Source organism: Thamnophis elegans, chromosome 13 (assembly GCF_009769535.1).
Source record: "Thamnophis elegans isolate rThaEle1 chromosome 13, rThaEle1.pri, whole genome shotgun sequence".
Lineage (NCBI taxonomy): Eukaryota > Metazoa > Chordata > Lepidosauria > Squamata > Colubridae > Thamnophis > Thamnophis elegans.
The window spans coordinates 33,085,388-33,113,037 of record NC_045553.1 but is presented as its reverse complement, the minus strand read 5'-3'; the positions used below and the strand labels follow the sequence as shown (position 1 = coordinate 33,113,037).

Genomic DNA, 27,650 nt, shown 5'->3' with positions numbered 1-27,650 from the left:
CATTTTTCATACTTACAACTTACCTATGGTGATATGATCAACTTCAGATGCTCGGAAACTTGCACATATTTATGACAAATGCTTAGTCCCGGAGTCATAAAATCCCATTTTGTGACTTTCTGACAAGCAAAGTCAATGGGGAAGCCAGACTGACTTAAAAACTATCACTAAACAACTGCAGTGATTCACTTAACAATTTTGTCAAGAAAAGTAGTAAAATAGGGCAAAACTCACTTAACAAATGTCTTGCTTTTGGGGCTTAATTATGGTCATGTTGAGGACGACCTGTACTCTTTATCTCTGTGTTTACATCTATCTATGTCTGTCTGTCTGTCTGTCTGTCTCTGTCTGTCTGTCTGTCTGTCTATCATCTCAACTATCTGATTAACATAAACATGTGCATGGATGAAGGAAAGGATGGAGGATGGGAAAATCTTAAAAATAACTTAAATCATGTACATGATGTGCACTTTTTGTGTGTAAAATATAGTCCATATTGTCTCCTGTACGGAAGGTTAAATTAAAATATGAAGCTTTACAAAGGTAGACAATTCCAATTCTCAATGTGAATCTAGCATTTTACTTTTGGAAAGGGGAAACAATTTAGGCTATGCCCACTTTCCAGGCAAGCGAGTTCTATAAAGTATATTAGGACTTTCATATAAATAAACACACTATTAATATGCTTTTTTTAACTTAGAAGGTTCTTCTGTTTCTCTCTTTTTTTAAAAAAAAATAAAGACAATTAAAAATGTGCCTTTTAAATGCAATGCTTCTCAGTTGCTGACAGACCAGTTTCTGAGTTGTTTTGACATACTGCCACCACCCGCTGTTCCCATTTCGTTGTTATTTTAAAACTTTGCAATGGTAGATACAGTCTCTTTGTTTCATATCACAAACTCTGCCAAAACTGGAGTGGAGAAGAGGTTGTCATGAATGTGATGTAAGATTCAGAGTTTAACTCTCTTGAATAGTTCTAGAGGGGGGGGAAGTCTAGTAGGAAATGTTGGGTTTACACTGAAGATAATAGTAATTAAATGAGAATATTTCCCCCCTGAAAAGTTTAGATTAGGTTATACAGAAACTTGAAATAAGCTTGTGCCTATTTAAGGTTTAACCCAGAGGTAGGAAACAGGAGGGGGGATTGCACAATTGTCAATTATCAGATTTGTATCTAAAGGAGATAGTGGAAGGTAAGATTAAAGTATTGAATCTCCAGGTCAGAGGTTTGGAAACTTTATCCTTCCTCTCCTTTTTATAGGCTGTGCTACTAGAACTGAGTGTTTTGAGGGAAAAATGGTTGTAACAAGAAGTACCAGAGAGAGGAAGTTAAGGATTTAAAGCTAATATCCTTCTATCGCAGCATTCTCTGGCCAGATGCTATGGTTTTGTTTAAGTAACAAGATTCAGACAACTGTTTCTTGGGACCGATGATCAAATGCAGACTATACGTGAAAAGGTTTCTGGCTTTTACAAAAACTGAAGGCCAGTGATACAGCCAAACTTGTAACAAAATACAAAATACAGGTAGTCCTTCATGTACAACCACAATGAGTCCAAAATTTCTGTTGCAAGTGAACTATTTGTTAGTGAGTTTTGCTCCATTTTATGACCTTTCTTGCCAGTTTGTTAAGAGAATGACTGCAGTTGTTGAGTTTAATAACAAGGTTTGTTAAGTGAATCTGACTTCCCCCTTCCTGGTCAGGAGGTCACAAAAGGTGATCACATGACCCTGGGATACTGCCACCATCATAAATATGAGTCAGTTTCCAAGCATTTAAATGTTGATCATGTGATCACAGGGATGCTGCGATGGTTGGAAGTGTGAAAAAATGGTCACTTTTTCAGTGCTGCCGTAACATCGAACGGTCACTGTTCTGACCCTCTCCTCCGTCTAGTAACAAATGCCGAGACAAGCTTAGCTGGAATGCCACAACACTTTATTAGCAGGAAACATAAATCTGGTGGCTGAAAGCCCAAGCACAACGAACAGATAAAGAACCTTGGCAGCCAACCTAGACTCTGACAGATACAGATAACAGCTTCTCCAGCATTGGAATTAAGTTGAATCCTGCACCAGACTCCTCCCAGAGTCTCTCCTTAAATACTATCTTGAGAGGAGCCTAATAACAGCCACCTGGGTCCAATTATCTTCTGTACCTGCGTAGTTGTTCTCTACGTCGATCTGTCCGCTGTTGCCGGGTGTCCAGGACCAACTCCCTTGTCTCCTCCCCACTGCTCCAAGGTCGACGTCAGGAGCACACTCCCTTTGGCTTTCACTGCTGCTCCATGCCTCAGGAGCCTGATGGGCAACCAGCCTCTCTGGTCCCTGCTCAGAGTCGGAACCCTGTCCAGGGTCCTCCACATCTTCCAGAGCCAACTCATAAGGCCCCTCGCTGTCAGAGTCTGTTTGGAGCTCCAACGGCTCCTGCTGGGCCACAACAGGTCACTAAATGAACTGTTGTACATCAAGGCCTACCTGTTTTGAAATCTCAACTCCATTTCTGAGACAGTAAGGGATTTTTTTAAAAAAAACTTCTCCATGTGCTTTAGAACAACACTGGATTGTTTTCTCCTTCCTCTTCTTCTGCTTCTGAGGTAGTTGCTTTGGCTGGGACTCATTGCTGATAAGACTTTCTTAACCCTGCTGATCTAATTTCTTGATGAGGAAAGGATTGAACTGAAGTGTGGCAGCCAGGGTCAAGGAAGTTTCAGATTCTGTAGAGGTGATTGTAAGATGAAATGCAAGATACCCTCAGGCGCTCTTCAGTTGCCCTGTAATGAATTTATTAGAAGAAGTAGACCTTTCACCAGAGGTGGGATTCAGCCAGTTCGCACCACTTCGGAGAACCGGTTGTTAACTTCGGAACAGTTGTGGGAATGGGTTGGAAGAAAGGGTAGAGAACTGGTTGTTAATTATTTGAATCCCATGCTTAAATGGTTTGTCTATGAAATTCCAGATCATGGTGTCCCAAAGGTCATTTTTTAAAAAGGCAATTGGACTTCCTTTGTTTTTCCTTGAAGACATTTTCCTTCTTATCCAAGAAGCTTTTTCACTTATGGCTGAAGTTCTTGAGGGCTTCAGTCAGACCTGAAGAAGGTTCTTGGATGAGAAGCAAAATGTCTTCAAGAAAAAACAGATACTCCAGTTGCCTTTTGAAAAAGCACTTTTAGGGCATTTTAGTTTTTTAAAAAAAGCTAAAACCCAAAAGATTGCAAAGTAATGGCAACAAAAGTACAATGCTAGAAATTTATAGTATAAACTCTGTGCTGTGGGAGTTCATTGAATCCCCAAAATCTATCACTGCCACTTTTTGCTACCTATTTAAAAGTACAGGAGATTCATAAATGTAAAAAAAAAAAGATACAAAGGGAACAGTGATACGGATCCCTGTCTATATGTGTCTAAATACGGGTCCCTATCTATATTTGTCTAAATACATATATAGACAGTGTGGGTCACTGAAGCTTCCTACAAAAAGGAGAAAAAAATAGATTTCCCCCTAGTTTTACTCTAATTAGTACCCTGTCATGTTTCATCAAATTCAGATTGGCAAACTTAGTTACTGAACTAAATGATCTTTGGCATAAACTAATATACAATAGTAATTTAGTTTGACAATTTAATATGATACTGAATCCAAATGTACAGTAGAAACATATAATTAACTACTGTTTTGTAATAGCACCCTGCCAAGATGAAAATTTCAGGTAGAGGTGATGTATTTGTTGGGAGTAAAAATATTGACATAAGAAAAAATGTTACCAACTATGAGTGCTGCTTATAAAATCTTCCTACTGAAATTCTCATCTACTTTCTTCCAGATTTTTGAATTATTTTCCGATATACTTTCCTTTTCCAGGTGAATTCATTTGCCTACCTTTCCCTCTGTTATCCAGTCTGATCAACAGGAGCTCTCAGGAACCATCAGTGGGACTTTTTCACTATTTCTTACTTTAATTTTCTATGAAAGGGACAGGGAACTAAAACTGAGACCCTCTGTATTCAAAGGAGTTTCTTTTCAATATGTTGCTTTTGAATAAACATACATAATTCTCATACTTATCCTAATATTCTTTGTTTGGAATGGTCTCTTAATTATCAGGCAGAGAAAGTTATTTTACATCCAATGGTGCTTGATCATTTCGGTTCACCGACAAATGCGCGCTCGACAAATGTGCATCGACAAAACCGTGCCAATGAAACTGCGCCGCAATGAAACAAACAACATTCCGCGACGTGAAAATGTTATAACCCTAACCCTAACCCCTAACGTTGTTTTCGCGTACCACTATGTTGTTTTTTTATCGTGGCACGGTTTTGTCGGTGCGGTTTTGTCGGACGGGCATTTGTAGGGTCACGGATCATTCCAGCTTACAAGTAGATAACCTGAAGCTGAAAATCTGTGTGTTTTCCCATAATCCCTTAGTTGGGTTTTTTTGGAAGCTCTGTATCCACAATTGGTTCAAATTGACTTCTAGGGTGAGAAAATATTCTTTCGTCCTTCCATGGTCATTGGGAAAATAATCAGAAGCCTTTGAAATGGCTTTGATGACATAGCAGCAATAAAGGGCTGAGTCCTCTGCTTCCTCATTTTCCAAACATTATTTTTTAATAAACTGTAGAGCAGAATTAATCCATGAAATAAACCTTGCTGAGATGAGATTTTTCTTTTCTGATGCCAAATCAAACTATGTTGCTCCCCGAGGCAAATTCCATTCCATATACTCAAGTTGTTGGCAGTTGATTGTTCAACATTGGCAAAGTTCTTCCATTATATTTGCTCGTTTTCTGGGCAGGGCAGAACTTATGGTATTGCATATAAATTTCCCTTCTATATGAAAGTGAGCAGGTCTGAAGGCTTGCAAATAATGCCTGAATGGCTATGTTATTATCCAAGGCAGCTGATCTCTCTAAGGTTAGGGCTGGTACACTTCTCTTTGGCAGTTGTGATCTGATTCTTGTGTCTGAGCTTTCTTACCATCAATAGTTAAAAGCCATTTCTGAAAATGTTCTTTCGGAACTTGTAATGTTTCTGGTTTGTGTTTCAAGGGAGATCATTGGGATTCTTGATTCAATTTGTCAGCCTCTGGACAATGTGGGTTTCAAAATTTTTAGAACCTCTTTTGTAGGTGTGGCCTGCTTTGTGGGAGTTGGCTTGCCACCATGTGATCGGGTGGGATGACTTGGCAGTAATGTGACTGGGTGGCGTGGCCAACTTGTAAAATGTGGTGAAACTCACTTAACAATGCTCTTGCTTAGCAACCAAAATGTTGGCTCAGGAACTCTGACATTTGAAGCACACAGTCTTAAAGCCTGTCAAGTTACAAGACCTTCGTACCCCAAACCCTAAGAAACAAAACCCCAGGGGTGTTCAAACTTGACAGCTTTACGACTTGTTGACCTTCAACTCCCGAATTCCTCTCGCTCTTCATCTTGATGATGTGCGGATGGTGATGGGAGGGAACTGGAACTGGTTCTAAATGTCACTGTAGATTGTGGAACCTCTTCTAGAGAGAAGATTAGAACTGGCAGGAACCCACCCTTGCTCTGGACTCTGATGTGGAAAATGGGTCTCTTGAAGAATTTCTGATAGCTCATTGTTACAAATCAATGAGATTTGAATGATATAATTTGCTGGCATGGTGATGGTGAAGATATTTGGGAAGAGGCATTTTTAAACAATTGCCTCTCAAATTGTGTTTTGGTTTTTTTAAAAATATAGAAAACTGGAAAAATGTTCACAAATATATAGAAAGGAAAAAAGAAGCGATTAAAGAGATGGATAACACCAATAGTATTTTTTACATTCCTTTTTTTTTTTAAGAGAAGAAAGAATGTTTTCTTAGACATGGACGAAAGGGCAGCTATGAGGTAGCTATTCATCAGTTTGAAATGAAAAGCAAATCCTAGGTGTTTGATAGTTCTTGGTTAAAATATTCCTCTGACACTTAGGTATATCTACAATATGTGTTGCCGTAAATTACAAGGGGTTGCTTAGATTGTTAAGATAAACCTTAATGGAGATACCTGATTGATGGCTAGAAAGAACAATACTTAGCTTATGATGATCTATAAACTCGGGTTGTTAAATATATAGACATGACCATAAACCCTAGCCCTAATGTCTCAATACACAAAAAAAGTAAAAACAGTTGGCTCAGTCTCAATATGTTCTAAAGATTCAGAAGACTGGACATCTAAAGAGTCTCAAAACTCAAAAGAAACTACAAAAGAAAAAGGACAAATTGGAGTGGTTTCTTGAAAAAGGAATAGATTAAGTTTGATTACCTACAGATTATATATACAGGTTTTAGCTCTGTAATTAAATTTCACCTCTCATATTTGCTAGGCTCATATCTTTCTTCAGTTATTTGTGTCAAGAATGAAATTGCTTTAAAACAGGCAAAGCAAAAAGTCTCAATGATTCTTAATTAGTTTGACACAATTGTGGACATTTAAACATTTTTCTCCAAGAGAAAGGGGCATTATTAATTCTCATGAAATTAAAGGACACTAGTGAATAAAACTATGAAGGGGAATTCCAGTTGCTGAATTCCATGAATGCCATTTGGAAAACGCATATTTAATTACATCTTGAAATCAACCTTTTCCTGTTTCTCAAAAGACTTCCCAATTCAAATATGTACAAACCAAAATTCTTGAAAAACCAAACACCACCAAATATGTCAGTAAATACAAAAAATCTATGATAAATGCACACAAATGTCAGTAGTCCTTCTCTTCTTAATGGGGGGGAGGAGCTTTAATCACATTAGCTCATCCCAGAATACTACCTTCAACAGTTCAGTTTTGACCCTATCCTCCTTCAATGAATTGTGATCAATTATCTGATATGTTTAACAAAATGAACGCAAAATCAGTAAAATAGCTTAGTGATCACAGTTAACAGCAATTGCAGATTTCAGCAGGTAGCAGTAGGTGGTTCAATTGTATCTGGACTTGGCTGCTAAACATGGTCAGCCCTGGTTAGTTTTTGGATATAAGTTGTTTTTTTTACTTAGATTATCCAGGTAGGTAGGTGGGTGGGTGGCAGTGGTGGGTTTCAAAAAAAATTCGAACCTACTCTGTGGCTGTGGCCTCCTTTGTGGGAGTGGCTTGCCGGCCATGTGTTCTCTCTCTCTCTTCCTCTCTCTCTCTCTCTCTCTCTCTCTCTCTCTCTTTCCTTCCTTTTGTCTCTCTGTCCCTTTTTCCTTTTTTTCTTTCATCTCTCTCTCTCTTTTTCTTTCTTTTTATTTTTTTATTTCTTCCTTCCTTCCTTTTTTTTCTTTCTCTCTCGTGTGAGTCTGTGTGTGTGTGTGTATGTGGTGGGTTTCAAAAATTTTTGGAACCTCTGTAGGTGTGGCCTGCTTTCCGGGTCCACTGGTGGAACCTCTTCTAACTGGTTCGGTAGATTTGACGAACCGGTTCTACCGAACTGGTGCGAACTGGTAGAACCCAACCTCTGGTGGATGGGTTGGTAAGGAAGGCAAATAGGTACGTAGTAGGTAGGTAGCAGGTGGGTGGGTAGTAGGTAGGGCAGGCAGGTGGCAGGCAGGTAGATAGAGAAATAGAGATAGTGATAGGTAGATAAAAGAAAGAGAGAGAAAAGACAGAGCAGAGGCAGACAGACAGGTTTCCCAAAAGCAATAGCAAATTAGGTGTTTGTTCCAAAGGTAACGCACAGATGTGTCCACCTAAGCATCTGGGGTCAAATCTGACTTGAAAGGATATTACCTTAGCAGTGTAGATCCTCTTTCTGAGATGCTGATGATTTCACTGTCTTTAGGAGCCTCTTATAGCTTGTGTGAAATCCTTTCATCTCTTCAGACTGTTTTTACAATTTGCTGAGTGGCTGCTATAGATTCATTGACATATAAACTGGATTAACAGCTGCATAACAGTCCCCCCTGGATTGCATTTGTCTACCGTATGTAGATGCGCCAGTATCTATTTTTAATTCCTTTAGCTTTTGACAAAACATCCTACCAACATGTTTAATACTGCCCAAATTCCTGCTTATACAGCCAATTTTACTTTTAATCCAATTTATTACCACCTTGGCAGTATGACTTTGCTTTTGTCATTAACATATTGGAGAGAGAAATAATTACTGCAATTTTTTAAAGGATTTAAGTTAAGTAAGGAATGTTTCCCTCATTTTCAAGGCTTATGTGTAGGGCAATGTGTGCTTTGTGTCAAAAAACAATTGGAAGAGATGATTAAGTCAATCAAATGTGTAATTTTTTCCTCCGTTTTTCATAAATTTAGTTTGTTCCTTTGTGTTGAAATAATTGCAATTGTCCTTTTTTTCCAATGTTATTCTATGATTGAGACAGGTTGTCTCTAAATATGATAAATAATAAATAAAATGTCCTAGAAGATTTTTACAGATGCAATGGCTCAGCAGTTAAAGGTGCTGAGCTTGTTAGCTGGAAAGCTGATGGCTGGGGTTCGAGACCAAGACACAGTATGACAGAGTGAGCTCCCATTCCTTGCCCCAGCTTCTGCTCACCTAGCAATTTGAAAGCATTCAAATGTGTGTAAATAAATAGATATCATTTCGAAGCGGAAGCTAAGAGCTTTCTGTCTGCCTTCAGTATATAGTCATACTGACCACATGACCACAGGAATGTCTTTGGATAATGCTGGCTCCTACAGCTAAAAAATGGAGATGAGAAGGATCCCCTAAAGTTGAAGACACAATACAATAGCAGAGTTGGAAGGGACCTTGGAGGTCTTCTAGTCCAACCCCCTGCCTAGGCAGGAAACCCTATACTGTTTCAGACAAATTGCTATCCAACATCTTCTTAAAGACTTCCAGTGTTGGGGCATTCACAATTTCTGGAGGCAACTTCTGTTCCACTGATTAATTGTTCTAACTGTCAGGAAATTTCTCCTCAGTTCTAAGTTGCTTCTCTCCTTTGATTAGTTTCCACCCATTGCTTCTTGTTCTACCCTCAGGTGCTTTGGAGAATAGTTTGACTCCCTCTTCTTTGTGGCAGCCCCTGAGATATTGGAATACTGTTCTAATGTCTCCCACAGTCCTTCTTTTCATTAAACTAGACATATCCAGTTCCTGCAACCATTCTTCATATGTTTTAGCCTCCAGTCCCTTAATCATCTTTGTTGCTCTTCTCTCCACTCTTTCTAGAGTCTCCACATCTTTTCTACATCATGGTGACCAAAACCGAATGCAGTTTTCCAAGTGTTGCTTTACCAAGGCATTATAAAGTGGTATTAACACTTCACGTGATCTTGATTCTATCCCTCTGTTTATGCAGCCTAGAACCGTGTTGGTTTTTTTGGCAGCTGCTGCACATGGCTGGCTCATATTTAAATGGTTGTCCACTAGGATTCCAAGATCCCTCTCACAGTTACTACTATTGAGCAAGGTACCACATATACTGTACCTGTGCATTTTGTTTTTCTTGCCTAAATGTAGAACCTTATTTTTTTCACCATTTAATTTCATTTTGTTAGATAGTGCCCAATGTTCAAGTTTGTCAAGATCCTTCAGTATCTTAAGCCTGTCTTCTGGAGTGTTGGCTATTCCTGCCAGCTTGGGGTCATCTGCAAATTTGATGAGTTATCTATTTATCCCCTCATCCAAATCATTGATGAAGATGTTGAAGAGTACTGGCCTAAAACAGAGCCTTGGGGTATTCCACTGCATACTTCCCTCCATGTAGATGCAGTTCAGTTGAGGACTACATGCTGAATGCGGTTGGTCAACCACTTATGAATCCATCTGGTGGTGATGCTGTCTAACCCACATTTTTCTACTTTATCTAGTAGTAGGTTATGGTCTACTTTATCAAATGCCTTACTGAAGTCCAAGTAAATTATATCAATGGCATTCCTCTGGTCTACTAATTTTGTCACTTTGTCAAAGAATGCAATAAGATTAGTCTGACATGATCTGTTTTTGACAAACCCATGTTGGCTTTTGGCTATTACTTTGTTTACTTCTAGGTGTTCGTTAATTTGTTGCTTGATTATCTTTTCCAGAATCTTCCCTTGTATTGAGGTCAGGCTGATGGGTGTATAGTTTTTTTTCCTTTTTGTAGATGGGAACCACATCAGCTCTTTTCAGGTCCTCTGGCAGTTCCCGGTGCTCCAGGATCTTTGAAAGAGATAGTTCAGTGGTTCTGAGATCTCGTTCATCAGTTCCTTCAGAACCCTGGGATGTAATCCATCCAGTCCTGGTGATTTGAACATGTCTAGGATAAACAGGTGCTCACTTACCATTTTCTTCCCTATTTCAATTTGTGTTTCTAATCTGATTTTTGTGGTGCTGTTTTTGATAGGTTGAACTGTTTTTTCCCTTTGTGTAAAGACAGATGCAAAAAAATGAGTTAAATAGTTCTGCTTTCTCCCTGTTGCTTGTCACCTTCTTGCCACTGTCTCCCATCAATGGACCAATTGTTTCCTTGACTTTTTTCTTGTTCTTAATATGTTGGAAGAAGCTTTTTTTGTTATTTTTTACTTTTGTCTCAAGCCTTTCTTCATTGTGAGCCTTAACTTTCCTCACTTCATATTTACAGGCTTGGGCTATTTGCTGATATTCTGCCTTAATTGTGTTCCCCTCTTTTCACTTTTTATACTTATCTTTTTTGTCTTTCAATTTGTCAGAGAGTTCTTTATGCAGCCATGCTGGTTTCTTTTGGGAGCTGTTATTTTTCTTCTTCATTGGTATTGTGCTAGACTGGGCTTTTGTAATCTCGTTTTTCAAAATTTCCCAAGCTTCTTGAGTTGTTTTTCTCTTGAGGACTCTGATTCTTCCCAAGCTCTCTCTAAGTTTATGAAATTAGCTCTCTTAAATCCAAGACTCTAGTTTGACTTTGTTCTACTACTTGTGTTTGCATAATGTTGAATTCCAATATTGCATGATCACTTGCCTCCAAGTTTCCTGTAGCTTCAACACCTTCTATCATTTCCTCTCTGTTTGTGAGAATTAAGTCCAATATGGTTGATCCCCTTGTTCCCTTCTCTACTTTTTGGGAAACAAAGTTGTCTGCTATGTTTGTTAGGAACCTGTTGGGTCTTTCACTTGGTGCAGAGTTTGTTTCCCAGTCGATGTCAGGGTAGTTAAAATCCCCCATTACTATTGACTGGACAGAGGAAAAATTTACTTTTTTTTTTTTTTTTTACATTTTAGAGGACTTTAGATGTTTTAAATCTCCCTTTCAGGATGAAGCAGAGATTCAGTCTTATGAAACTTTTTCAAATTGCCCCAGAAATGTCTACGTCTCTCTCTTCCTGATAACTCTGTTGATTTTAGTAAAAAGCAAAAAAGATATTCTTAAGGTAGATCAGCAAAGTTAATGCATTTTCCACATTGATAACTTTCCAATTCCTGATATACCATCAGAATGCATGGAAGTCTGCTGTAGTACAGTGGTTCTCACCCTTTTCTTCACCATGGAGCCCAAACAAATACCTTTTGTGTAGAGGTGGTTCCTACTGGTTCGGACCAGTTTGGTAGAACCAGTAGTAAAAATTGGGGCTGGCTCTCTGAACTGGTAGTACCGGCAGGCTGGCCATGCCCCCGAACTGGTCCCCTGGTTGCTGCTCGTATCCATTTGTAGAATCCCAGAGAGATCCCAGAGATTAGCCGATTTTCACAAAAACTGAGGCGTTTTGTTTTCCTTTAGCCCCAAGAAGCACTCTGCAGGCTTCAGCAGGGCGGGAGAAAGGCAAAAATGTTTCCATTTCTGCAAAAAAAATTGGCCTATTTTCCAGCCATTTTTCACAACAAGAGGGGTCTTTTTGCCTTTCCCCAGCCCTGCTGAAGCCTACAGAGTGTTCCTGGGGACTGCGGAGGACAAAAACATTTTTCCTTACTGGGTTGTTTGCAGGCACTCTCATAGCTCCAGTGAGTCTGGAGCCCTCTCCTGTCAAAACATTTTGCCACCATTTCAGTGGGCATGGCTTGGTGAGGGGGGTCATGTGACAGAGTGTGTGCAAGTGACATCAAGTTGGCCACACCCACTTAGTCACATGCCCCCCCATCTATCCACACCGACTGAACCGGTAGTAAAATATTTTGAAACCCGCCCCTGCTTTTGTGGCACAGACTATGGCCACGGACTCCCAAGACTTAACACAAGATTTAAATCCTAACATTTTTTCCAAGCCTTTGCAGACCACCTGTGATTACATCATGGTCACTCAGTTGTCCTCGAGCCACAGACTGAGAACTACTGCTGTAGGATAAATGATTTGTCATTGCAGCCAGGTGAAGAAGAGACGTTTTCTGGGATTTTCTTGAGGGAAATGAATGGGGGAGGGAAGAGGGAGATATAAATATGTGTGTTTGTTGCTACTGACTATTTTGCAGTTATTTAAAGCATTGTAACAGAACCAAAATAAAGTGATGGCAATGTTTTTTTGTTCAGATTCCTTTAAGAGGGCCAATGAGCAATATTGTTGGTTGGCTAAGGCAAGCAGTGAACAAACCAAGTAGCCAAATTGGTACTGAATATATAAAGTTTTTTGCACCATCTCTGCAAAAGCAGCAAAGAGGATCCCACACAACTGATCAGAAGTTGTGGTAATCTGTGTTTATGTCAGGTCCACCATCTTCGGCTTAGTGCCGAGCTGGTGTCCTGTCATCAAAGCACTGGGTGGGGGGGTAGTGGTGGGTTTCAATTTATTTTACTACCGGTTCGCTCTCGCGATGCTTCTGAGCATGTGCAGAAGCATCCAGGCAGGTGGCCGGAGCCTCCCGCCGCTGCCATACTAGTTCACCCAATCTGGAGTGAACCATCAGAAACCCACCTGGGGGGCAGAGGCATGAGGGGAGGACAAATGGGCAATAAACCTGTATGCAATTTTGTAGGAATTTGTGAGGGGGAATGACAACTAAAGAAAAGCAGATCAATGTGGAAGCAGTTCATGCTAGATATCTTCAAGTGTGAAAAGTTACTAACCTAAACACTTCAGCATTCCCAAAACATCCCCATGGCATAGCATTGGCTGGGTTTGGACTGGTCATGGGGGCGGGAGGGAGGGGACTGAAGGAAATAGTTTTGTCTTGTTGCTTGGGAAACTCAGATTTCGTCTGACTTTACTACAACCAGCATCTCTTAGTAAAAATACCTTTCACTTCAACCAAATGGCATCTAGGGTTTTTCTTCCTTAAGGGTTCAGACTGGGACAGGTCCCACCATTTCTCTAATCTATGTCTGTTTACATGTATTTATCCATCCTATTACTTTCTGCTTTGTGCAAGGGTTGGGGAGAGATAAAGCTAAGAAGCCTTGCACTTAATCGTGTGAATGTATTGCCATTCATATACACATCTTACCACCAAAATATGCCTTTCCAATTTTAAAGCCAAGTGCCATACCACAACATCAGAGACAACCTAATCTATTGAATAGCTGCATTCAGTACAGCACATTAATTAAGAAGGGAATTAAGCTGGTTTATTAAGTAAAAAGAAAAGCAGCCTCGACAAAATGAATCCCATTTGTAATTCTGCAAAGCTTCCAAGATAATGAAGCTCTGGAACTGAACTGAAGACGAAAGAAATGTCTCTTTGTTTGCATTAAATAATGTTTAAGAAGTGTTCGTTGACAGACTCAGAACCTCTTATATTTATGTCTGACTTTCTTTGTTTCTTTCTTTCCCCCCCCTCCCCCCTCCCTCTTACACTGATATCAAAAGTTAATCCACAGGAATTCAATGAAGATTCCATTGGAGCTCAATCAACCACTTTTTCCAAACGGATCTCTGTCATCACCGAGCTAAGTAAGTTTTTCTTTAGGAACAAATTTCACGAAGCAATATGCCTGATGCATTATTTTTACTGCCAGCTCTCTTTAGAATCTGCAGATAGAAAGTGACAGCGTGCCATGTCCAAAGAACAATAAAAGGGTTGACTTAAGTGCTAATTCAGCAACTTTAAAGACGTCCCAATGGTTTATCAGGAGAATAAATACAATGAAGTGTTGCAAAGTCTCAGCAGGAAGCTAAACAAGTTTTCCATCTGGAGGGGTTTTCTCTCACTCCTGCCCAAGGGTGGGTACACCCAGAATGATGATTTTTTAATTGGTGTAGTTATGATGCTCACATGGACTTACATTCTAAAACAGCGTTTCTCAACCTTCTGGGAAGGAATTCTGGGAGTTGAAGTCCACAGGACTTAAAGTCACCAAGGTTGAGAAACACTGTTCTAAAATAATAGAGTTGGAAGGGACCTTGGAGGTCTTCTAGTCCAATCCCCTCCTTGAGCAGGAGACCTTATACCATTTCAGATAAATGGTTGTCCAGTGTCTTTTTGAAAGCCTCCAGTGATGGAGGACCCATAACCTCTGAAGGCAAGTTGTTCTATTGGTTGATTGCTCTCACCGTTAGAAAATTTCTCCTTAGTTCTAGGTTGCTTCTCTCCTTAGTTTCCATCCATTGTTTCTCATCTTGCCTTTTGGTGCTCTGGAAAATAGTCCCCCGCCCAATATAAAATAGAAGATGAGGTATATTCTAATCCCCTCTCCCCTCTTTTTGGTGCCTTAAATATTGTCAAATCCTTGCAGTTTTCTTGGCAATATTTTTTCAGAAATGGTTTGCCCTTGCCTTCTTCCTAGGCCTGAGAGAGAAGGATTAGCACAAGGTCACCCAGCTGATTTTGTGCCTAAGGTGGAACTAGACTCACTTCTCCTTGTTTCTAGCCTGGTGCCTTAACTATTACACCAGACTGGTGCCGCTTCATACCTAGACCTAAGAGCTGTTGTCTGTTTGGGGCAAAGGAGGATTGGAGGGTCATTTCTTTTTTGTCATTGAGTGTATAGAAATGCCCTGCACACTCAAAGCAGCAAGGTTTATGCAGAGGCTCTGCAGCTGCTTTGCAGCATTTACTACTATGATGATTGTTGTTGTTGTTGTTGTTGTTGTTGTTGTTTATTGGATTTATATGCTGCCCTTCTCCCATAGGACTCAGGGCAGCGTACAACATAAAAAAAACACATATTACAAAAGTTAAAAAGGAAATCAAATAAAGTATCCAAAAACAAACCCATTTAATATTAACAATAAAATTTTAAAAATTAGGTTAGAATTAACAATTAAGTTAATCATTTATTTTATTCTGTTCAGGCCAGGCTGGCTTGCTGGAAAAGCCAATTTTTTAGGGCGCACCGGAAGCACCAGAGGTCGGGATTAGGCAAAGCTCAGGGGGCAGCTCATTCCAGAGGGAAGGGGCTCCCACAGAGAAGGCTCTCCCCCTGGGGGTCGCTAGCCAACACTGTCTGGCCGACGGCACCCTGAGGAGGCCAACTCTGTGGGATCGCACTGGACAGTGGGAGGCTACTGGTGACAGTAGGTGGTCTCGCAGGTACCCTGGGCCTGTTCAACAAAGTGTTGTGTAGTCATGCAGTCATTCCAGGCAGCACTGGTCTTCTGATTTCTAGTTTGGTGCCTTCCTCATTGCACTCTGTTTCCCAGTTTGTAACATTTAAACTTCTGGGAAAACTGCCATGATTTAATGGGAAATATCCTCACATCCTTCTAAAAATCCAGCCTCTTGCGATTTCTGACAGGGCTGAGGAAAACTCTGGTATGAAACCCTGCCAGTTGGTGGAAATAATACTGAGATGCACAAACCAACATCAACTGTATTAAGATTATGAACTGGGGAAGCAAATTGATCTCAGTAAATTAGTGCATCATGTAATTAAATTAAAATGTATATTATATATAGACAATATGATAATACTGGCAGTGAAATTACTTAAGTTATGGGAAGAGAAATCTGGTGACTGATTTTCAGAATTTCTCCAAAAGAATGAGGAAATGAAAAGGAAAGGAAAGCTTTTGACAGTTTATCAAAAATAATGAAAACAGGCATTCAACTAAAGAAATAAAACATTACGTCCACAAAATCTTCAGGATGAAATCTTTCCCCAGAATATATTGAAAATCTAAAAAAAAAAGCGACCATCAGGAAAACAATGTATGTATTATTTTTACTTATACATCCAGCCACTTACTCACCACGCAACCTAAGGCAACTAGCAAGAACAATAAAATTAAGAACAAAAAAGTCACCCAAATATCTTTGGCTACATACTTACATATAATGCATACATTCAATACATACATATTACATGTATGTGTGTATTTCTAAATACAATTTTCCTTTGAAAGCTTTCTAAAGTAATTTTTTCCATCAAATTACTCTGCAACTGGCACAAAGCACAGAATTCTTGAGTTATGACTGCAATTGAACCTGGCAATTACTGTCATAAGTCGCAACAGTCATAAAGTGGGTCATCATGTGTCTAGACCCAATTTTGCAACTTTTTTGTGGCAGTTATTAAGCAAACCCATTGTTTGCTAACGGCTTGTTTTTGCCATTACCATAAACATCTGTCATTACTTTTACTGGAAGGAAACACCAGATTCCAGCAAAAACGTGGAAATCACATGACTGTGGGGCACTGCAAATGGTCATAAATGCAAGCCAATTGCCAAGTCCCCAAAAGGCAGTCTTGTGGTGGGAGAGGAGTGATGTTGTTCAAAACTGAGTAGTAAGTAGCTTTTGTGATACCTGTCATTACCTTGAACCATCACTAAGCTACTGGTGATAAGCTGAGGACCACTTGTGTGCATTTTCATGCTGTAGCAATGGATCTAGTGGAGTTTTTCCCCAACTTATCATTTCCATTTATTTAGGCTGATATATGCAAGCAGTTGGTCTTGTGTTGCATTTTTTTTTTGGTTTTTTTTTGATGTTTTCTTTTCCTACAGAGGTAGCTGCAAATGCACAATTCTTTCAACAGACTGGAATGGAAAACGCTGACAAGTTAGACGAGAACTTATCCAAAGGATCACTGTTTTCAGACAGCTTTTTGGATTCTCTCTTGTGCACAGTAAGTTCCTCAAAAGTCACCTAGTTCAAGTTTCTTATTAAACTGTCCTTTTCTGTAGGATGACTCAGTTAACTCCTTGATCTTCTCCAACTTTGTCCAAAAGTACAAACTGATCTTCCTTGTTTATTTGGATTAATTTTCCTTATCTAAAAATAGCTATCTCTAACCTAGCCAAGAGAACCTAAGTCAAAGTACCACATGTTATCACAATACAACACTTTAATTTACCATAAAGACAGACATATTTATCAGGATATTCATGACCACTATAACTAATATTCTTTTTTTAAAAAAAACATTTCCCTTTTTATTGTCTATTGTGTATTGATATTCGTAATAATCATCATCATCATTATCATCATCATTCCTGATCCTGCCTTCCTACCACCAAACAGGAAGGTAGGCCTCTTTCATCCCCTCACCCCCATTCCTGATTGCTATGTCCAGTAGTTCACCCTTCAGTCCGTCTGCCTAGGGGGTGCTGTTCTCGCGCCTGATTGGCAACCTGTTTGACAGCCGGCATATATAAAGAGCTGTCAAATAGGGCTCAGCTGTTGCCGTTAGCTGAGATGCGGGCGTTATGAATTGCCACGTTAGCAACCTGTTAGCATTAAAGCAGTTAGCATTTTAAAAGACTGGCTTGCCTCAGTTTGTCCACTCAGCGTTCTCCCTAGCTAGAACATTGGCAACGAAGGTGGAATACTGAGGTTGAGCCCAGGCAAGCTGACAAAGGTCTCTATCACAGAGTCGAGTCATACAGAGCTGAAATTCCTCTCAGAGGAACTCCCTCGACGAAAGGTTGAGTGAAGTCACTTGGTCTGAGGACTGCCAAGTTACCTCATGGCTTCCATGAACACGTTAGCAGTTTTCAACAGTGCCATAGAAACATGGGACTCATATATATCCCATTTCAAATGTTTTTTATAGCCAACGACCTACACCAACTTATCAGAGAGCAGGAAAAAAGTTCAGTTTTTCTCAACTTAGGTAAATATTCTTATTTCTGTTTCAGAAATTGATGAGAGTTAAATAGATGAAGCTTATGGTCTAAATCAGGAATTATTAGTCCAGAGCTGAAGTTGTTGGACTAGTTATTGGCTCAACATCAACATCTTCTTTATAGTATGTCTTCCCTGGTGTTCGTTTTCATCTAAAGAGCTGTGCCGAGACAAGCTATACTATGACAGAGCTTCCAGGGCACCCCTTGACTTTATAAATTGATTCTAAATTAGGTAACTTAAGTGTCAACACTTCCTTCTGAGCTGGAGAATATATGGGTTATGAGCTGTCACTGAATTAAGAATTGCCAATTTCTTGGAAACTCAGAACACAGAGCTGAAAAATTTGCATTTCAGGTCCAAGTATCTACCTAAGGGAATAAGCAGGTTTTCCAACCCAATCCTCAGTCATCCAGGTCATGGTTGTCCAAAAGTGCTTTTGCAAAAAGGTCACTGAACTTTCCTTTTCTTTGAAAACATGTTGTTTTTCATCCAAGAAGCTTCTTAAGTTCTAACTGCATGATGGAGAATGGGAAGATTGGAATATAAATCCCCAAAGGGCCTCAATGTCTCTCAGAGAACTAATGGCCAGATGACTGCAAAGAATATAAATCCTTCCCATTTCCTACCATGCAGTTAGAACTAAAGATGTTTCTTGGATGAGAAGCTAAACTTTTTAAGGGAAAAAACCCAAGCAATTCTAGTTGCCTTTTTGACCACCTTTGGGCCAATCCTTGATTGTTCTCTTTCCACTGTTGGTCATTAACTGGGTTTGCTTTGCTGAATCCATCAGACATACATCTAATGTCAACAGTACAATTTTTGCCTGGTCAAACCAACATTATAGGTTAAACTGCCACTGGATTTGAGACTGGTTTCTTTTTTAATACAAATTAGGAAGACTCTCAGAACATATTTCTTCATGTAGTTCATGCAAAGTTTATGTTATGGATTTTATCACAGTATGATTGTCTACTAAGAACCACCAGAATTGGGTAATGTATAATTTTGCTAGGCTTTCACTAGAAATGTAAATGAAAACTGTTAAATATCTTTTCAGGAGAAAGAGCATCAGCTGCCAAAATTCTGTCATGGAATAGACTGAAATGAAATCATAGAATCACTGGCATTTTTCTCTCAATATGTCTCAGCTCAAAGCATTCAAACAAAAAGTGGTATATTTAAGGGAGTTGCATGCAAAAAATTCTAATTAGGTCGTTACAAAGCAAAACAATATTCAAAATAGTGCATGTGAAATGTATACAGTAGGCAACATATGGCAACAATTCCAAATTTTTTAGAAACTCTCAGAATGATGGATATTTATTGGTAAAACACTACCTAGCAATAATTTAAAAAGTTATTTATGTTGGAATTTACAAGGCTTTCTTGAACATTGCTAAAACATAATTCAACAAGAATGTTGATGATATACTGGTACAATAGCCATTTTACAGTGTTTTAATTAGTAATAGATCTCTTCTCTTCCTCAACATAATATGACTGTAAGTAAGAATGCAATTCTTGCCATTCTAATAAAGTGCTTTTTTGAATATATTAAAGCAATGATGGATAACTTTTTGGTCAGGGCTACAACTTACTTTTAGGTAATGTACCACTTTGCAAAAAAAATTATATGCAGGCAGGACAAAAATGAATTTGATTTAATTAATTTGATTAATCTAGCTTAATTAAGAGAACTAAGATTGCGGTAACCTGATAACTGACTTCCCATACTTGAGGGACTGCAGAGGTGGGTTCCTACCAGTTCGCACCTATTCGGTAGAACTGGTTCATCAAATCTACCGAACCAGTCAGAAGAGGTTCCACCAGTGGACCTGGAAAGCAGGCCACACCTACAGAAGAGGTTCCAAAATTTTTGAAACCCACCACTGGTCCTTGGATATGATTATTCTACACTATCATGCTTATATTTATAAAACTCAGTGCCTCTGTGAAAGGTAAGGATGACTACTGCGTTTGTGGTGCAATCAGAACATTGCGTGTGTTGAAGGTTGTTTAACGCAAACCAAAGATGCCTTTAAAAAAACAAGTTTACATCATATTCTTATGCATGCCAGTGCTGTGTGTGAGGTAATTTAAGGTGGTTCTGACCAGTGTCATCGGCATCTTCTATCCGGTCACATGGGGGGCAAGCCACTCCCATCCGGTCACATGGGCAGCAAGCCACTCCCACAAAGGAGGCCACACCCACAGAGTAGGTTCGAACAATTTGTGAAACCCACCACTGAGGGACTGTCACAGTGAGGTTCAGTCCATTCTCCAGAGCACCTGAGGCAGGACAAAAAATAAAGGATGGAAACTTATCAGAGAGATCCAACCTCAGAACTAAGTAGAAATTTCTTGACGGTGAGAACAATTAGTCAGGTGAAGAGCTTGCCTATGGGGTTGTGGGTGCTGCATACTGGAGGTTTTCAAGAACAATTGTACAGCCTTTGTCCAGGATAACTTAAGGTCTCCTGTCTTGGTCAGGGGGTTGGTCTAAAGACCTCCAAATTCCCTCGAGCTCTATAATTCTATGATTCTAATTTAATTAATTTGAATCATGACTAATCCCCATATCCTTTATAATTGCCCCTCTTGGTTACCAAATAATAATAATCAGCAGCAGCAACTTTGAAGAAGTCTGCTACAGCTGCAAGTTAGGGAACCCTATGTTGAACTTTGAATAAATAAATTGCAGGGATATTCTGATAGAAAGCGATCTCTCTCTACTTGTCTTCCTTTTATTCTGAAAACTCCAATGATGTATTTAACTCAGCAAATAAATACAGAGAGACACAGGTGACACACAAACTCCTTCCATTTTTTTTTCCAAGTCAGCGAATGCAACAATCCTTTTGATGTTAAAAAAGAAATGTAGCCAAGAAATATTAAAGAGCTCAGCCCTATAAAGCTAAGTATGTAAATGACAATTCTTTTTGAGCAAGATAAACCTGACCTAGTGCTCAGGATAATACTAGATAATTCCATCTTTAAAATGCTGATACAGCTGTTGGATTAATGGAGCACTACTCACCAAAATGGCCTACGTCTTCACAGACAAGGCAAACTTATTGTCTGCTCTATCCTTATCCTTTCCTCGTTGATTGGAACAGTAATCAAAACTTATTGCAGTGTTCTGGAATCTGCAGTCATTGTGCAATGAAACAAGTGTATTGTCCAACATGTTTAATTTTCTCTGGTTAATCAACCTGAAAACCATATACCACGGGTGTCAAACTTGCGACGTCATGTTGTCATCACATGATGTTTTGTGGCATTTTCCCCTTCACAGAGCTTGGGTGGGCGTGGCCTGCACATGATGCATCCAGCCTGTGAGCTGCCAGTTGACAACCGTGGCATAAACTATCATACCCAATCTCACATGCTCTTCATTGTGGCTAATATGATATCTCGATCTGTATTAGTCATAAAGCTTTGCTAGCGCTATCTAAATTTGGAACTATAGTTTCTCGGTCTTGTATTAAATTGAAATACCAGTCCCTTAACCAGCGAAAACCCATACACCATGGCTAAGTATTTGTATAGTTGAAGGTATTGAATTTCACATTTAATAGGTGCATTGTATGCAACATGTTCATTGTGTTATGGACTCATTTCATACACAAAGTCTTTCAATTCAAGAACTACAGCTAGAATCACAAATATGTTTTGCTGGAACTTGGGGAGAACAGTCTGATAGATCTAAAAATAATTCAGAAATGGCATGGTTTGAGTAACTTTATTATAATATGCACATCTCAGAACAAGAAGGTTTCCAACTTTTTTATTCACATTTACAAAATATAAAAATGAGGTATGGAGAAGTAAAGTCCAACATGATTTTCTGGAGTAATTGTAGTTACCCATTTATCCAAATTAAATTGTGTTGCATTCTCAAACTGCTCACCAGCTTGCTTCTATTTCTTATTATAATCAAAACATTGGTCTGAGATTTCAAGATTCAACTCAGTTGGGCTTATTGTGTATGCTAAATAGATGAAAAATTCTTTCAACACAATTGGAATATGATCATAGCTGACTATGTTTTTAGCAGCAGGGTAGGAAACAGTTCAAATGAATTATTGATTTTCCTAATTCAGTAAAGACTCCCCTTTCAAAATGCTGGCTTATTTAAAAACAGTACAGTTGGATAAGAACAGAAGGAACCCAGTTTTAATGCCTTACTTGACTTACCACTGGGTAAGTTTAAGGCAGTAACAGACCATCTTACCTTACAAGATGGCTATTGTTAAGAATAAGAATATTTTCTTGAGCAGTCAAGCTCCCCCCCCCACTTCATAAATGAGTGAGATACTTATATATCTCTTCTTAAAATTTGGAGAGCAGCAACTCTAACATGTTGTAATGCTGTCTCCATACACATTCTGGAGGGCCAATACAAAGCAGTCCCATATGAGCTGAGATAGTGTCCCTATGAACAAGAGGTCATTGAAACCACAACTCATATCCTGTTATATTGTATCCTCTATAAGGATTTATGGACCCATTTTATAACTCCTGACCTGGTTACAATACCAGGAAATTCTCATCTTTTATGTACCTCTGTTACTAGCACATAAATATGATACAGTGTCCTTGAATATAGTTAAATTCTGCTATACTGTCTGTAAAATTAGACAGATTTGCTGATCATTGATGCTCTTATCACTAATTATACTATACTATTGTGTTTTAACAGAATAACAGAGTTAGAAGGGAGCTTGGAGGTCTTCTAGTCCAACCTCCTGCTCTGGCAGGAAACCTATACCATTTCAGACAAATGATTATCCAACTTGCCCTTAAAAATCCTCCAGTGTTGGAGCACATTGTCAGGGAATCCTGCTTAGTTCTAGGTTTGTTCTCCTCCTTGATTAGTTTCCATCCATTGTTTCTTGTCCTGCCTTCAGGTGCTTTGGAGAAAAGGTTGATTTTTGTGGCAGCCCCTTAGAGATTGGCACTTTGCTGTCATGTCACCCTCTAGTCCTTATTCCGTTCTATTTTATTTTATTTTATTTTATTTCAATATTTTAATTCTGGTCTGTGACCATGATAAGAGATTTATTGATTGACTGTAAGAATAAAAATCAGGGGCAGCTACTTGCAAGGTGCTCTTAGTTTCTCAGAAGAACAGAAAAAACATGTAAAGAAGAAATGGAAGATTGGAAAATATGACTCTTTCTCTCTTAGGCATATATAATGCTTTCCAACAGTGTTTGCAATGTGCTAAGTGACATCTATAGAAGAAGGAGAGGCAGAGATAGGGGACAGAGTCAAGAGAGCAGTCTGTCTGGCGTCATTATGTTCCCACAAGTGATCCAAGTCCAGCCCCCCTTGAATTCAATTGACTTTTATCTAGTGTCAATTTAGTGCTATTAGTTGACTATATTCTTCTGTATACCCTAAGCAATAATCAGCTTAATAGGAACTTAGTAAGAGGTCCTGATTCTTCATGCCTGACATAACTAGAAGTCCACACCCTGATTTGCTAATACATATCTTTAAAAAAAAAAGGTGCATATTGCGGATTTCTTTGCAGTCAAATCAATATGAAAGGGATTGGCCAATCAGGCAAATTTTACAGCCTGGTCATTTAATTCTGGGTTAACAGTGTTTGCAAAATCTTTCTCTTATCCGATTGACACAAATGGTTTTTTTTTTTCATCTTCTATTATTTCTCATTGCAGACCTACCATAATTACCATGTGCTGGCCTTGCTTCAGACGCTGGTGACAGGTGGGACCAGCCCAGACCTTGAAGAATATTTGGAAGAGGGGAGTTCACTGACTAGCAATCATAGCAATGGCCTTGTTCTTGGGACTTAGAAATAGATGTAAACTGGCTCTTTTAACATTAGTAGATGATCCAGAGTTAATGGAAGGGCTGCTGGTAAGTTTTGTTAGATGCCAGCTGATTTAATTCAAGCTAATCCATTTTGCTCTCTCGGATAATGTCTAATGATTAGAAATCTAAGCATTTGATAGTCATGAGTTAACTCTTATTATGTGGCTCTAGATGACATACTTGAATGTTGCCAAGCTGATCCTAAACAGAACATTGAAATCAAGATTCACATTTAGAACATTATACTGTAGCCAATAAACAAAGCTTCCATCAAGGTTATTTTATACATGTGTATAAAATGACCTGCATTTGAAAAGGAAAAGTCATCTCTATTTGTATTGGCCACAACTTTTCAATTGTTCTTACGCAAGTTATCTTCAGTGGGTCTCCACACTATATCTATCTGAGTATGATAAGTATGATACATGAGAAAATAGCTGGCAAATGAACAGCTGCTTTTACAGATGATCAGTGGCAGTGGTATAGGTAAGAATGCACTGTTCACCTGTTTAGAAGGAAAATATGATACCTTTCTAATATTCTTTATAAAGTCCATTGTTTGATAAAGGACGTGAATTGAATTATTGCCAGCTCTAGGACAGTGTAAGCAACCCCAATATATGTTACTAAGTTTTCATTGTGATTCCTTCATTGGATGGAATAATTTTGTAAACATAAAGTGTGAACTAATCAGACGCAACTCTAAAGATGGATAGATTATCCTCTCTTTCTTGATATTTCTGTGGATTCATTCTGCTCAGCATTCCCCGCCTGAATTATTTGCATAAAAGAGTTACTAGAAACTGCCAATTCTATTTCTGACTTTACAAAAAAAAAAAAAATTCCTAGGCCAGTTGTAAATTCTATTCAGCCCCATATTTATGAATCCAAAAAACTGTGTGTTTTATCATGTACTATACCTTCAAAATATCTATTTTTTAAATAAAAGTATCACATTGGAAATATCTACAGAAACATGGAAATAGCTGGAAATAATTTTCCGCTTGCTATTTTCCCAAGAAGTGATGTGGGAAACCCACCTTTTTTTTGAGCTATGATCTTCTACTTTTAGTTATGGGTCTTCCGTTAATCAAGAATGCTGATATAGAATCAAAAGTGTTTTCTTGTTTTGCAGCTCTTCTTCGGTGATGTGTTCATTAAAGCCCTTGATATGTATGGAATTCTTTGCTTAGGTATCTATCGCCTGAAACCTCACCCCAATCCATATGAAATCAGGAAAGTATAGTAAAATTGAATTTTTTTTCATAAAGGTTTAGCTACCTACCTGCATACACAGCAATAAAATATTGGAATGTTCAATAATATTTCAGAAACTATATGGAGTTTGTATTTTGAAAAGTAGCTTTGGGGATGCATAATACAATGAAAAATCATCATTAAAGGACAGAATTGGGGAGTAGTAATGAAGTAACGAGCTTTCTTTTGTCATATGGTTTTATTGTTCTCTGTTCAATCCTCTTTTACACCCATTTCATTCAGCGCATCTTGTACTACAATTATAATTAATATATGGAGTTGTCATGCGATGCAATGGTGACTGCTGGCTCAATTGGTTTTAAAAGGTAGTGAGATAAATTCACAGATAGCGAGTCTTGGTGATTTTTAGCTGTGACAGTGAGGTGGAAGACTCCAAATGAGTGTTTCTTGCTTGGGAGAAACAGAAGGAGGAAATTCTTGATGCCCTGATTGTGATCTTTTCCTGGAGACTCTCTAGTTGGCTACTAGGGCAATAAAATATATATAATATAACAGTATAGATCAGGGGTGTCAAATTCAATTTCATTGAGGGCCACATTAAAAAATTGTGTTTGACCTCAGGCTTCTGGGTTGGGCCAGTGTGGGTGTGGCCTGCTTGATGTCACTCGTGTCAGGGCTGCCTATGGTAGTCCAAGCACTCTGCCAGTGAAAATGGGTTCCTGAGCTCCATTTTCTGCTGCAACGGCCTCCTGCAACTCTCTGCCAGCGAAAACAAAGCTTGGGAGGACCATGTATGGCCATCCTAAGCTCCATTTTTACTGGCAGAGGCACTACAGGCCAGGCCTTCACTGTTTCCAAGGTGGCCCTATGGGCCAGATCGAAGCACCCCATGGGCTGGAACTGGCCTCTGGGCCTTGAGTTTGACAACCCTGGAACAGATCATGGTTCTCAACCTTTCTTTACTCTGACCATGTCCATAGACCACCAAGACTTAAGTCTAAAAACCACAGCTTGAGAACCACTGGTATAGATATCTACAAAATGAACCAGACCTCTGAACTACATGGTTGAGACTTCCTTGAGGGAGTATCTTCCAGATCTGTGAGACTTTAGCATCCATCACTGGAGTTGACACACCACAGCTTTCTTAGTAATATAAGTCAGAGGCTGAATCTGTAACCTTCTCTTTCATAGAGAGCAAGAATTCTTATATTATTCCATTAACCAAAGACAACTTCCAATTGAGAAATAACTCAGAGCATATGACATTAACACAAGATGCCTTATAGCCCTGCCAAATGTTGCTACATTTTCTCCTAAATCCTTTCAAGTTTTTTTCCACATGAGTTAAGCAAAGTTACTGATGTAAGTTTAGGATTTATCTATTTTTTGGCTTATTGCTAATCTACTACTATTGTTGGTGTTGAAACTATGGCATTATTATTCCATAAAAGCTGCTCATCATCAATGTCTTATTTAAAAACCATTTCTGTTACTCTCCAAGATATTGTACCATTTAACTTGTCAATGAGAGGAACCAGTATAACGTGCTTTTTTTCTAAATTTAATCTAAGACAGTGTTTCTCAACCTTGGCCACTTGAAGATGTCTGGACTTCAACTCCCAGAATTCCCCAGCCAGCGAATACTGGCTGGGGAATTCTGGGAGTTGAAGTCCAGACATCTTCAAGTGGCCAAGGTTGAGAAACACTGATCTAAGAAATCATTATTCTGTAAAATGAATTAAATTTCTGTTTGTTAACTTCTTTCTTTCCCTTCCATGTTATGTAAGTATTCAGGTCTTTGAATACAGTGACTTTATATGTTAGTTGCTCTAATAAAGTATTGTTTTATAAATTTGTTTTTTTTCCTCATGACCAATACAGCTATGTTTTTAATTGATTTCTGTTTTATTGGTGACTTTTCTCCAAAACAGGTTTGTGATTGCTCGGCCACCCACTAATTTTGAGCTCCTCTCTTCTGATCAACTCTTTTGCCTTGTTCCATATAATATTTTATTCAAAGACCTAACAAACGTAGTGAAATCTGTTCTACCAAAACCTCAAAGGATTAGCAGTCAGAAGAAAGAAAAAGAAATTTCCTATACAAATAAAGTATTCTTTCTTTAAGAAGTGTCTACAACCATTTGTTTTAAGGTTTTTTTAACCCCAGAGATTGAAGTAATGTTCAGTGCAAACAGTAAGGATCATTCATAAAGTTGAAACATAGAAGATTTGTTCAGATCTATACACAAGAGTCTGGTCAAATAGTGTTGTTGTTGTTAATTGTGAAGTTGCATCCACCCCATTATGACCCCATGGACAGCGTCCGCCCATTATGACCCCATGGACAACGGTTCCTCCAGGCCTTTCTGTCCTCTACTATCCTCTGGAGTCTATTAAGCTCACACCTATTGCTTCAGTGACTCCATCCAGCCACCCATTCTTTGTCATCCCTTTCTTCTTTTGCCCTCAATCGTTCCCAGCATTAGGATCTCCTCCAGTGGGTCATCATTAAATTGGCACTAGATAAGGGTCACAGAATTCAAGGAGGAGTGGATTTGGATCTTTTGGTGGCAACCCAAGAACTCTAAACCAGTGGTGAAATTCAATTTTTTTACTACTGGTTCTGTGGGCATGGCTTGATGGGTGTGGTGTGGCTTTGTGGGTGTGGCTTGGTGGGCATAGCAGGGGAAGGATACTGCAAAATCTCCA

The 27,650-nt window shown here is 38.9% G+C and overlaps 1 protein-coding gene across 1 annotated transcript in view; it reads left to right on the top strand.

Moving 5' to 3' along the window:
- KCNU1 (potassium calcium-activated channel subfamily U member 1) overlaps positions 1 to 27,065 on the top strand; it is a 96,917-nt gene extending 69,852 nt beyond the window's left edge. Inside the window, 7 exon segments of the mRNA XM_032228754.1 lie at positions 8,418 to 8,453; positions 13,712 to 13,759; positions 16,754 to 16,875; positions 23,564 to 23,698; positions 23,700 to 23,765; positions 24,856 to 24,965; positions 26,873 to 27,065. Coding sequence (XP_032084645.1) covers positions 8,418 to 8,453; positions 13,712 to 13,759; positions 16,754 to 16,875; positions 23,564 to 23,698; positions 23,700 to 23,765; positions 24,856 to 24,965; positions 26,873 to 27,065 — 710 coding nt within the window.
- The last annotated feature ends 585 nt before the right edge of the window (positions 27,066 to 27,650 follow it).